The 14,059-nt window shown below is 39.5% G+C and overlaps 1 protein-coding gene across 3 annotated transcripts in view; it reads right to left on the minus strand.

The window, feature by feature from the left end:
• Window positions 1–349: 349 nt before the first annotated feature.
• lhfpl4a (LHFPL tetraspan subfamily member 4a) overlaps window positions 350–14,059 on the minus strand; it is a 31,370-nt gene continuing 17,660 nt past the window's right edge. Inside the window, exons 2-5 of one of the 3 annotated variants that reach the window (XM_012921491.5) lie at window positions 14,000–14,059; window positions 11,469–11,485; window positions 10,009–10,041; window positions 350–5,101 (exon numbers count right to left, since the gene is read on the minus strand). The exon at window positions 14,000–14,059 is cut by the window's right edge and continues 177 nt beyond it. In XM_012921491.5, the coding sequence (XP_012776945.3) occupies window positions 5,048–5,101; window positions 10,009–10,041; window positions 11,469–11,485; window positions 14,000–14,059 (164 nt within the window). In that variant the 3' untranslated portion in view covers window positions 350–5,047. The remainder of the gene's footprint in view (window positions 5,102–10,008; window positions 10,042–11,468; window positions 11,486–13,999) is intronic. The other 2 variants (XM_004559830.5, XM_004559831.4) reach the window with 2 other exon arrangements.

Consider the following 14,059-nt stretch of genomic DNA (forward strand, 5'->3'; position numbering starts at 1 on the left):
CAGAAAAAGTAGAATTGGGCTGAAAGATCTATCACTTTATCACCTCTTCAGGTTGTAAATCGTGTTTTTAAAAAGTAAATAAGTAACTAATTACTTTTAAAAATAAGTAATCAGTAAAGTAACAGGATTACTTTTTGGGGAAGTAATCAGTAATTAGTTACTGATGACTTTTTTCAAGAAACTTGACCAACACTGTTCACTACACAGAGACATCAGAGCATCCCATAACCAAACTAACACTCAAACAAAGGCAGAGGAAAAAGAAAACAAGTATAAACCAATCACTTTCATCTTGATTAGGTACAATTAAATAACAGTCTTGGGAAGGAAGGAAGACCAAATCTTTTTTATTTATATATTTATTTGCATGGATGTGTCTTTGACATATGACTCATTCAGAGCAGCTCAAATGCCATTGCTGAGTATGCCACAAATTATTCAAGGAAAAAAAAATCATAGCAAATACCAATTTACTTTTGCTGTTATTAGTACAACTGTTGAATTGATTGGAGGAAGATAGGGTGGTGTATAAGTGGAGGACGGTGCACACAAGTGGACTACATCTTATGTAGTAGGCGCAATCTGAAAGAGGTAGGAGACTGCACGGTGGTCGCACAGGAGAATTTAACTAGGCAGCAAAGATGGTAGTCTGTAGGATCACTTCAATCATCAAGAGGAAGCGAGGGCAGAGGCTCAGGAAGGAATTGAGACGTGCTCTGGGTGGAAGGGAAGAATTACAAGCTGACTGGGAACATACAGCTGTAGTGCTGAGGGAAGCTGCCAAGCTGTTTGGTGCATCCTCTGGACAGAGGAAGTATTGGAAGGTTAGGCTTATGGCAAAGAGAGAAAATCTATCTGCTTGGCCAATCTATCAATTGGCCAGGCAGAGAGAGACTGAGATGGAAAAGATGTGCAGTGGGTTAGGATGATTAAACACAGAAATGGAAATGTGCTAGTGATTGAAGAGTCTGCTGACAAGACAGAAGACAGAAGAAATACTCCAAGGAACCGATGAATGAAGAAATCGAGAGTGAGAGGAGGATAGATGGTGGAGAGTTTTTGAATCAGGAAGTGCAGAGGATTAGTAAGGAATAAGTGAAGGCAGCTATGAAGATGATGAAGAGTGGAAAGACAGCTGGTCCAGATGACATAGCTGTGATGGTGTGTGAATTACCGGGAAACTGGTGGAAATGGTAACATGTAAGGAGTAGAGATGAGTTTAAATACCTGGGGTCAACCATACAAAGCAACGGACACGGCAAAAGAGAGGTGAGGCAGGGTAGTCTTGGTGGAAATGAGTGTCAGGGGTGATATGCGATAGAAGGGTAGCAGCAAGAGTGGAAGAGAAGGCTTACAAGGCGCCAGTGAGACCTTACTCCACCACAATAAGAGGCTGAGGTGGAGGAGGTCGCAGAATTTTAGATGTTAAGATTTAAATTCAGATTGACCAGAAAGGACAAGAAAGAGAAATGAGTACATCAGAAAGATATCTCTGAGTGAGCGGTTTGGAGAGAAAAGGTTGAGATGGTTTAGGATGTATGCAGAGGAGGTTTGTGGATGTAGTGCAGGGGGTTGGTGTGACAGAAGAGGATACCAGAGACAGGGAGAGGTGGATGCAGATGATCTGCTGTGGTGACCCCTAAAGGGATCAGCCAAAACAACTATCAATACATGTGTTGTAAACATATACTTGCTTGTGCAAAAACTAGTTGAGAAATCTGTACTGGAAACTTTAACCCTGAGAAAATCTCACAAAAACTAAAGATCCTTTGGTGCTCACATGTTCTTAACTGCTCCAGTCACGCAGGTATTCAACCAATGAGGATCAAAAGTCAAACTAATATTACTGCAGATATTATGTGATGATTGAACTGGATAAACAGAAGAGAACGGTTCGATGGATGAGTGTTTTAATACACCTCAGCAGGAAAAAGGAAAAAGACTCCTGAGGCTGACAGAAAATGAAAGGACATCTATCACTTGAGATGACTGTGAGTGCAATATCATACCACTAAAATGCTCAGGAAACTCTTCCAAAGGTTAAATCTGCATACTTTCATTCATTGCATGCCTCTGTGTAGGGATGGGTACCGGTGTCATGGCACCGGTTCTGACATAAACGGTAGTAACCAGACCGAAAAGCAGCGCACATTTCGGTGCTTTATTTCGGTGCTTTTATTCCTGAGTTGTGATACACTTCTAGCCAATCATTTTACGTTTCCGAGGATAGTAGGCGGGTCCAGGTAGAGCTACAGATTAAAAATGCCCAAAGCGAAGCGGTCAAAAGTCTGGCTGTACTTCACAGCAAAAGATGCAAACTCAGCAGCAACAAGTGCTTTAAGCTGATACTGTGATGCTGTCAAAGGAGGTAACACCTCGAATCCGATGAAACACCTGGCGACGCATAGCGTTTTTTTAAAAAGCCCAGAAATGCGCCGTATTTGATAGCTTGCTGCGAGACCTCACTCCGAGCACATCTACTGCGGGTGGGTTGGCTGTTATGCAACATCCCCCAAAAACACGAAGAGGAGAGTCCTGGCCCCTAGCCCTGCCAGTGTAGCAGAAATTGTATTTTTGTATTGTATCTTTATTTATTTCAGACATAATAAAACAAACAACCAAAAAACAAAAAAAACCAATATATACTCGTCCACTATGAAATGATGACGGATGATGATGCAGCAGCAGCCGCTCTTTTCTGCGTGAGTAGCTTAATGTTGTTTGTGTGTAATTTACGTTGAGTAGGCTAACCACGTTATTACATTAATGCATGTAAGGTGAACTAGCAAACATCATCATAGCTACATGCGGCTGTCTTCTTGTTTGATGGCAGATGCTCCCTTCACCCTGGCTAAAAAGGCTAAAATGACCAAAGAAAAAGTGGAAAACAGTTAAACATGAGAGGTTTTTGGACAAAGTTTGTGTTTTTTCCATTGTTTAAGCACTGCTTCCAGCCAAGAGTGATACCATATATGCCCCATAGCTGCAGAAAAGGCTAACATTGTTATCTTTTTACAAAAAACAGCTGAACATGAGAGGTTTTTGGACCAATTTTGTGTTCTCCATTCTTTAAGCACCGGTTTGAGCACCGTTTGAGCACCGGCACCGGTATCGGATAAAACCTAAACGATACCCATCCCTACCTCTGTGTGTCTGCCACTATACCAGCGTTTTGAATATAGATTATAAATTTAATGCTCTTGATGATGTCCTAGTATTTTTTAAAGATGCCCAAACTGACAGCACTAGCATCATTTGCCTCCTACAAGCTACACTGATATACAAATCCAAAACATGGTTACTAAATAGCTTTGATATGTGGTCAAAATTGAGGTAAGATCAAAGCCTGTCTTCTGACATCCCATTTTAAAGTTTAAAGAAAATATACTGTAAAATGTAAAATTCATGAGGAAAACAGATAAACAGACTTCAGTGACTTTAGCTGGTTAGCTATGGCTAGCCCACAACCCTTTTTCCACTGAATAAAAGAGATGCTCTAGCTTCTTAACTGACTTTGTTGAACATCAACTTTACAACTGAAATTTACGTCAAAATATTAAAAACAAACAAAGAAACTTTCCCGGATAGGCTGAGTAATTAGTTTAAATGCCTTTTACAGCATTTAATTCATGATAAATGATCAAACTAGCCCCTGACTATAAATGGGCGCGCTAACTAAAGCATCTTACAGACTTTTGCATTATTGGTAATCACCAAAAGAGATTTTCCACAAGGGTTTTTAGGCCACTTTAAACCCCAACAGAATCCTAAATGTTCCAAAGTTGTTTTCTTTCAGAAAATTATCCATGAGGTTTTTTTGTGGTTTTTATTAGATCGTCCTGATCTGAACCTGTGTTGACTTTCTCTGTATTCATGCAACATCAGCACTAGGGTATTAGTGCGTCCATCAGAATCTAGATTCTATTTTATTATTCACTGACTTTACAGAGCTGTTGGATTAAATCTGTCAGCTTTTCAGGCAGCAACTTGGAAAAAGCAAGTTTAAAACTTTAAAAACATCTAAGTAAATAATGATCACGATAGTCTTTCTTTCCACCTTCTCATTCAGTTGTGCCTTCCAAAATGAAAATGCCTTGTATAATCATCATGTCAGCCAATTGTCTGTGTCCATATAAGATTAGCTACATAGTATGCAATTCTTTTTCTTGTCCTCTCAATACTCTTCAACTGCTGGACAGTGCAGCAGACTGAGGAGTCTGAGCCCCAGCATCGTCTTTCAGGCCTGAGATAGATGCAGCATGCAGGGCTGTTTTTGGACATACAAACAGAACCCAGCTGAGGAAGCAGAACAGATATCGCCCCTTTGATGAACAAACCAAAAACTGTAATGTTGTGAAATACGAACGAATGAAACAGCTGGTTTTGGCCACCTGTTGGTATTATTACACACAGAGTAAAGGACAAACACATTATACTGCTAACAGCTGATGAATATGTTGTTTCACGTATGGGCAACAAAATGCTTAAAAGTATGTATTTACCTATTTCCATAGAAACATGTTTATTTTGACGTTCCCGGGCTCAGACAGTGTCGTGTACAAAGAGAAGTTGAAAATGAACCTAAAAAAGACTTCAAAATGACACCTCGTCTAAATTGTACAAAAGTGGTTTCATTTCTTTTTTGTTATGTCATAAGTAGCACCTGTGTGCTTTTACATGCGCACTTCTTCTTTTGACTTTTAAAGCTGTAAAGTGGTTTTTTTCTTCATTCAATAATCACATTTCGTTAACTCTGTGAGCTTTGATGTAATAACTCCTTGGAACAATACGAGTGTGTGTTTGCGAATGATTTTATCCCAGAGTTTGGTAAAGCTGATCATCCCACTTTCTCTCAGGTTTTGTTTCTTCTCAAACAGTTTGACTTTGTTAGATTAGTTCGTGTCAGTCCTGCTTAACAAACTTTGACCTCCAAAACCCAAACCAAAAGGGTTTCACCTGCAGAGCTTAGGACAGGAGATGGATGGAGGAGGTGAAGTATCGGGGAACGAGGCACAAAGCTGGAAGAGGAGGAAGAGATCTTTGGTTCTCAATGGAACCGCTGAACACAAAATCTTGGATCCTTAGTTTCTTGTATTTCAATCTGGTTAAGAAAGAGAGAGAAAGAACAGAGGCAGTGTCAGGACAGCAGCATCTGAGCTGAGAAATGGAAACTGAAACATGCCATGAGAGACAGGAGAGGGTGGCAAAGCAGGTGTGTGCCAGGACTCATTCTTGTCCTGCATGCTATATACTATTTTGTACTGGCAGGGATAGACTGTGCTTGAACACTCAGGTTATATGTCAAGCACAAAATTAGGCATCATTTGCACACATTTCTATCTCATATGCAACAGTTTAGAGTGGAAATGTCTCCGTAAAATCATGCACAATTCACAGACTGCACACATCTGTTGAAACAGAAAATTCCTTCCTCACCTTCAGTGAATTTCATGTGTTTGTTATTTTGTGAAGAACACCAAGACAATGCCTCCTATATTTTCTGAATAAAATCGGATATGTATCTGAGAAGATATGATGTGAAATGCCCAACCTGTCCTGTCTCACAATGCTAAAGAATCCAAATATTCCTGGATCCAGACTTCTGGACTCTGCGTTTTGAAGCCTCAAAGTTAGTGGGGTTATTTTTGGTATATAGTTGGCACATTTAGATGATGACTGTATTCTAAAGCTTCCGGTGTAAAACACATATAACTGCTCAGACTAATAAAATACACAAATTTCACTCAGCACAACCACACAGCAGGCATTATTATTAATCGACAGCGACATTCATGAAGACCATAACCACTATCGAGCTGTTATGATGGATTAAATTATCAAGAGAGTCCAAGATTTGTATTCTTTTGTTCTTTTTTGTTTGTTTATTTGTCCCGGACTTCAGACAGTCTTCAGCATGAATGTTTTGGAGTGGGATGTACCACAGAGAAGTGTCACGCCTTGTAGTTCAAACCAGCCTGCGATCTTTCTGTGAACCAAACCGTGTAGTTTAATAAAGTTATTTAAATTGATAATATCATATCAAAAATAGCTGTTAGTGTCGAAATCTGTTGGCAGTTGAATATTTTCCCTTTAAAAGTGGAAAAATAATTATTTTGTATACAAGACCCAAATGGATCCATATGAAACCAGACGGATGTTAGAGGCTGTGACTACTGCCTGGTATTTGGCATTCAGACATTTTCTAGTATTTTCAATTCTATTCTCCTGTAGATCAGTTTTGCACGTTCATTATTTTCCTGCTGACTCCACACACATTCAGCCATGACTCACTCTTCTTTCCTCTCCTATTCTGTTTGGTGTTGTAACCTTTAAATGAGTGATGTTAAAATTCAAATGACTGTTGGAGCTTCCTTTGTTTATGTCACATGACTGCAAGTCAAAGTAGGGGAACTGTCACAAGGACTTTGACATATGAATCAGCAGGTGGTGAATAAAAGGCCAAAAACAAACAGAAACATTGTAATGTGACAGTCTTTAACGTTTTTCTTACAGATTTTGCAGCCTCATTCTGATACACTTTCAATGTAATTTTATCCTTTAGAGCTGCTATGTCTATTTGAAATGCATAAACCTTCATAGTTCTGCCATGAGATCTTAGGTCTTTAATGTTTTATTAATGTTTATTGATAACTCAATGAAAAAAATGTTTCTTTTGATGGATTAAAAGAACCGAAAACTATTGTAAATGTCACAAATACAAATGGGAGCAACTTACTGGCCTGTGAATACCAAGGTCAGATCAAGTTTAATTAAACTCAGTTAAGCAAGCAGCAGTCTGATTTGAGGCATCCATTATTTAGCCAGTCACAGCTGCCCCTGGATGAACCTCCTGTTTGTCACAAACAGGCTGGATGGGGAGGGATGGGGGTTGAGTTTGAATGTTGCTGATGAAGGCTGCCTGTGGAGAAGGATATTAATAGCTCCAGCACTTACCAGATGACTCATTCTTCAAACAAAACCGTCAAATGAAAATGATTTTTTACCCAAAGTTGGTTGGATGTTGGGTGAGATGTGGAGGTTATTGAATATTGTATTATCTGTTAGGTGCCGCGCCTCCAAGAAATACATACGTACTGGACCCAGTTACAGTGTGAGGGGATTTTTCTTGCACATTATGTTTCTTGACATTTATGTATGTTTGTAAACACTAAATTCTCTGAGCCTGGTTCTGCTGGAGGTTTCTTCCTGTTAAAAGGGAGTTTTTCCTTCCCACTGTCGCCAAAGTGCTGCTCATAGGGGCTCATATGATTGTTGGGTTTTTCAGTGTATGTATTATTGTAGGGCCTACCTTACAATATAAAGCACCTTGAGGCGACTGTTGCTGTGATTTGGTGCTATAATAAATAAAATTGAACTGAATTGAATTAAATTCCTACTGCATCAGATATTTGACGTGGTGGGCCTCATCACAACGGTAAGTCTAATATGGTTAAAGCTGTCAAAGAACTTGGAGTGATAAGGAGGAGAGCTAAAAGAACATTACACTGCAAACACCAACATACAGCTGCTTTGCCATTTTAACTGAGGACCACCAGTCTTTTAAAGCATAGGTTCAGATTTACATTGCAATAACGTCAGTGCTCCAAAAGAAAGGACAGCACAACATAATGTATTTACACACAAAAGCGCCCCTGTTGACCATTATGAATAATGCAGCCTAACTAGTAAATAAAACCCTCACTCCAAGAAATCTGAGATGTGTAAGATTTAAATCACTTCTCACAAACCCACAAATGATTCACAGTAGAGCATAGAAAACATATCAAGTGATTAAACTGAGACCTAATATTTCATGAAAAATAGCTCATTTTGAATAAGATGGCAGCAATACTGTCACGGCTGGGTTCTCTTTTGTTTTCTTTGTTTTTCTCAGTGAATCTAAGCTTCAGTTGGAATGGTGGCTCCACCTCTGGGCAGAGTATTGTAGACTGTACTGTCTTCACTCCTGTAGTGATAATCGCTGGAATTGTCACCTGGAATACTCACTTGCCTGCAAGCCCTCTGCCACTGGTCACTTCCCTCTTGGAATCGACCTGCCTCCTAAGATACCCCTCATGTTTATGCTCACTGCCACGTAAGACTGTAGTCCACTCACTCTTGGACATAGTTCAGTACCTATTGAGCCCTCTCGTTTCACTCTGGATTCACTCTTGTCCCTTTGCAGAACTCCCATTGTTGATCCTATTAACCGTGAATTCAAGCTTCCTCTCAGTCACCTTTGCATTATTTTTTAAATGATTTTGTGCAAATAAACTTAAAAAAAAAATGCAATCAGCTGGAATCCGCTCTTAACAGTCTGTAAATATCCATGGAGGTAACCAAGGAGACCAGCTGCTGGACTAGTGAGGAAACCTATTCCTGCCTGATTCTGTTTTAATGCAGTGCTGCAGAGATTTCTCCAGACTGGCTGAATCTCTTGACATTATGCACTATATATGGTGAGATATTAAATGTTTTCACAATTTGAAATTGATGAACATTATCTTGAAGTTATTGCAGTTTTTTGCTGACTTCTCTTGTCTTTGGAGAAGCTGTCTCTCCAGGGTCACGTTGTGGTCAATGGTTGTTGGACATTTGATAAGATACTTATGTGGTCATATTAAGGTACATATATTTCTACTTATTTAAGCTATGTGTTATATTTAACATAATTTTTAACTTCTTTAACAATGGACTTTTCCTAATTTTGGGATATCTTAAGTTCTTTCTGTTAAACAGAACTGAGAAAGGCTTTCTTTCCCTCTCATGGTCTTCCACTCATCCAAGCATTCATGCGTCTCATGTTTGCCATTTTTTAAACAAGATCAAATCATCTGACATTGAAAATCAACTCTCACATGTTTTAATGTTATTTTTTCCAGACTACAGGGTATCTTACTTGTTCTGTAAAGAACAGATACATAACATGAGGAATCTGTAGACAAGGCACAAGATTTTTTCATCATTAAGCATAGAACATGTAAAGAGCAAAAGGACTACGTTTTCTGAAATTCAATCTCAAAACCATCGATTATTATCGGCCAATAACTTTGCTTTTTATTAGCTTTTAAAATTGTAAATTTTGAACTAGTGTCCTTGTAATTAGTATCCGTCATCTACTACCTGGATATGATGGCTATACCAGAGGCCCTGAAAAACTGGCTGTGTTCCCCTGTGGGAAGGTAACACATTCCCAGAGTAGTCACCTCTGTTTCTTCATATAGAGTCAAATCCACCAGAGAGAGGGAATAAACCCTTTTGTCAAAAAGCAATTTATGAGGGATATGAAAATTGTCCTAATTTTATGATAAAATCATAATGAATAATTGATCATCATGATGATCATAATAATAATAATTAAAAAAAATAATTATTAACAACAACATGGCCCTGTGACAAATTGGCGACCTGACCCGGGTGTACCCGCCCTTCTCCCTACAGTAGCTGCAAACCAGCACGACCCTGAACTGGCAGAGCATAAGAGAATGGATCAGTGCCTTTGGTTTTAATTATTCAGTTATACACTGAATACTTAAGGTATGTAAAGTGCAACCCACAGCCCTCCTTGAAGCAGTAAGCCAAAAAACTAAGGACGGTCCCAGCCTTGACCAATGAGAAACATAGCTGGCGTGGGCCAGTGCTGACCAATGAGAAACATAGACTATATATATATTGCCCCCTATGATGGCTGAGAAAGACTGCGGTAAGATCCTGTTTGACGTCCAGATGCAGGTGGACGCAGGAAGATGACCATATTTCCAAAAACTTTGAACACTTTCCTTTAACATTCAATTTGCTCTAAAAATTACTTTCACTTTGTAAATTGTATTGAGCATTTTCTTTGACAAGGAAGCTAATTAAACAGAATTAGAAAATAAGGATAAGTAAAAGTTAAGTGCAAAGTTTCTCACAAGACAGGAAAGCCATCAAGTTCTCAGCCATAACTGATCAAAGCACATGCAAGGAGAACATGCTGGAGATTAACTCGACAAAACTGCAGGGTCTTACACCATCCATTCGCAGAGGTGGACCAAGATGGAGCTAAAGGAAGGAAGGAAGCAGTTTTAATGTAACACTATGGTAACTAAAGGATCTCACTGTGCACGCATTTTGAACATTTCACATTCATGATGGTCTGCTGGTTTGTTTAGCGCTAGTAGTGATAGATTGCTATCCCATCAATGACATTGGTGCTTAAATTAAATCAACCTGACATCGCATGAACACCACTGGATACAGCTGAATCCTTGAACTTAAATCCTACTTCTTTTATTAAAAAAAAAAAGTCATGATCTCAAAGAAAGAAGTGAAGAAAAACTCAAGGATATAAGTGTTTCATAGGCCGACGCCAATGAGCAAAACCGAGGCATAAGATGGAAAATGCAACAGTAATTTTCATAATGAACTGCATCTCTGAGTGGTCAGATGGTGGATGCACCTCGTTAAATTGTGCATCATTTGCTTTTATTTCATAAAGGACATTTCAGTATATCTTTTACTAATACCGGAAATTAGAGCATATTTCATAGCTTAAATTAAAAAAAAAAGACTTCAAAGAAGCACCGTTGATATTCACAGTACTACCTCCAGTGATTGTAATCACAGAACCTTTCCTGTGACACACCTGTCACCCATTTATGTGTGCAGAGATTTTTAAGTAGACCACACACATTGACGAATATACACAGAAGCTTGACATCCTGCATCACGCACAGTCTTCAGTGAAAGGCCTTTCCCGACTTGACGTCTTGACACATCCACTTGCAGTGGGTCCCGCTCCTTTGGGAAAACGTGCCCGGGGATGTTTTGCTCTACATGTGACCACCCACTAAATTCTTTCGCATTTCTAGCTCTGTGCTTTTTATTTTAGCCTGCATTCACTCAAGTCGATACACGAGTATACAAGAGTCTCTAAAGTGAAGGAACACCATCGCTCTCGTGAGGACAAATGCTAAATATCTGACCTGACAGCAGGTCAGCTGAAGCTCAGACTGAAAATAAATTGTTTACTGTGCCATTTTAAATTGACATAACTGGCAATTTAAAACAGACACTATTACTTGACAAATTGATCGTGACTAAATTAGTGATTAAGAAAAATGCATGGATATGCACAGGATAGTAAGTATTGAGACTCTCTGAATCATGTTGCAGATATAATTTTAAATGGATACCGTCAGTTTTCAAAAAGGGTAACAAAAGTAGCAAAAGTAGTGGCTCATCAGCAACTGCTTACACTTTTCAGCTAATTGAAAATCTTATTGTATTGCTTTACTGGCAATACAATAAAAAAAATACTGAAATGGGATACCGAGCAGCATGTATTTCTATTCTAAATAATAACAGGATATTATTCAGACTAAATCTGAAGAGTTTAGTGTCTGTTATATTCATGATGTAATAAATACAGTAAATCAACCATGAAACCACAGACTGAAGACATGATGTACTCGTACATGTGCACTTACCCTTGACACAATGAAGTCTGTGGAAAAGAAACAAGGACAAAGGTCACACTTTGACTGATTGAAGGTTGTTGAATGAAAACATGCCTGGTAGTGGCTGTGACCTGACAGCTTTTAACAGTATTCTAACTTTATTTAGTATTAAATAATTATGTTATGAGATATCCAAATGTGACGTAATGTTTCAGTTTGTGCACTGACTGATTTTTAAAGCTCGCTGCCTGCCAGAGCTTATACAGAATTCACTTTTCAAATAATACTTGACTGTTTGCGGTTCATAAGAAGGGATCAATTACTATGTTTCTAAAAATCTTGCAACAGCCAAATACTTCATACATACATAAAGGGAGTTCTGGTCACATAGTTAAGTCACTATATCAGAAGTGCCATCACTGTCTGTGAGTGCCAATGCAGTTAATGTACTCCAGTCTGATAATCTGTTTGCTGAAGGACTTGTCAACACTCCTACTGTAATACTCAATTCAGTTCAACTCAAAATGTATTTGCACACATTGATTTAGCACCAAAACACAATGGAAGTTACCACAAGGTGCTTTATATTGTGAGGTTAGGTATGTTCTCCTTGTGCCTGTATGGTTTCTACCATGAAGGCCTCCAAAGAGATGCAAGTTAGGTTCAGTGGAGACTCTAAATTTCCACAGGTGTGGGTCAGTGTAAGTGGTTGTCTGAATGTACTCTGCTGATGAAAAGCAAAAGCAGAACCAACTTTCAGACAGAAGCTTATCCCAGTTCTTGTGCAGTTTATTTTCAAGGCTTAAATGAGAATCACACGATTACAGAGAGTGAAATATTATACAGGAAGCAATTGCTCATTCAGGTATTGCTTTAGTGCTGATAGCTGGTCACTAGCACTCTGTTGAAGATTTCCCAAGATAAGCCTCTAATGCGTTTACTGCCTCTAATGTACACTATGTTTCCAAAAGAATTGGCTTGCTTGCCTTCACATGCATATGAACTTGAGTGACATCCCATTCCTTGGCCCACCATTTGCAGATATAACATCTTCAGCTCTTCTGGGATGGCCTCTCCCTTAGAGATAAGGTGAGAAGTTCAGCCATCCAGGAGGGGCTCAGAGTAGAGCCGCTGCTGCTCCACATCGAAAGGAGCCAGTTGAGGTGGTTCGGGCATCTGACAAGGATGCCTCCTGGGTGAGGTGTTCTGGGCATGTCCCACTGGGAGGAGGCCCCGGGGCAGACCCAGGACTTGCTGGAAAGATTATATCTCTCAGCTGGCCTGAAAACACCTTGCTGTTCCCCCAGACAAGCTGGAGGAGGTGGCTGGGGAGAGGGAGGTCTGGGCTTTTCTGCTTGGGCTGCTGCCTCCGCGACCTGGTCCTGGATAAGCGGAAGAAGATGGTTGGATGGATGGAAGTCTTCTGGGAAAGCTTTCTAAAAGGTTTCTAGAGTGTTTATGGGATTTTCTTTTACTGTTCTTCCAAAATCACATTTGGAAGATCAGAGGCTGATGTTTTACAAGAAGGCCTGGCTCACAGGTCTCTGCTCTAATTAATCCCATTAGGTGGAGGTCAGTACTCAGGCTGGTCAAATTCCTCGACACCAAGCTCATTCATCCATGTCTTTATGGACATTGCTCTGTGCACTGGTGTGTAGTCATGTTGTCAATCCTGGAAATGTTCCCAAAGTTGGAAATGATTATTTGGAGCATGAAATTGTCCAAAATGTCTTGGTATGCTGAAGCATTAAGAGTTCCTTTGACTGAAACTAAGGGGCCAAGCCCAACTCCTGAAAAACAACCCCACAACATAATCTCTAAATTTCACCAAACTTGGCACAGTGCAGTCAGACAAGTACTGTTCTCCTGGCTACCACCAAATCCAGATTTTCATTTGGATTGCCAGACACTTCAGAGGGCACAACTCCACTGCTGTAGAGTCAAGTGTGCTTTACACCACAGCATCTGACACTTTGCATCGTGCTTGGTAATGTAAAGCTTGGATGCAGCTGCTCAGCCACGGAAAGTTATTCCATGAAGCTCTCTAAGCGCTGCTCACTAATCTGAAGGGCACATGAAGTTTGGAGATGTGTCGCTATGGACTCTGCAAAAAGTTGGTGACCTCTGCGCACTGAGCTCCTGAGAATGACCCATTCTTCATTTGGATTGGTAAGTGAAAACTTTTGGCAATAAGGTTTTCTCCAGAAAATCTTATCTTTAACCTGAAAAACAACTCTAATAGCCCCAGTGCAGTTTGTCACAGCCAGCGTCTGGATTTTGGCTTGGTTTTTAAATAAATGATGATAATAATTTCTGTTATTGTTCATATGAGGCTGCATTTATCTGCTATTGTTGTGATATGGTGCTAAATATATATCAACAAATATAAATAAAATGGAATTGAATGGAACTGAATTAGTTTTTATTATGTCCTGATATGTGAAACCTTACATTTTAAACATGGTGTACTAACCTTTTGTCATGAATTTTCTACATAACATAATGATGCTCTTTATTTCCAATGAATTTTTCTGCCTTGGTTTGTTTTCTCCAATCCTCACCTTTGTTTTCAGCCTTCAGCTCCTCCTGCAGGAAGTCCCTCTGCCGATTGCCCAGCACGA

The sequence above is a fragment of the Maylandia zebra genome, linkage group LG5 (genome assembly GCF_041146795.1).
Source record: "Maylandia zebra isolate NMK-2024a linkage group LG5, Mzebra_GT3a, whole genome shotgun sequence".
Taxonomy (NCBI): Eukaryota; Metazoa; Chordata; class Actinopteri; order Cichliformes; family Cichlidae; genus Maylandia; species Maylandia zebra.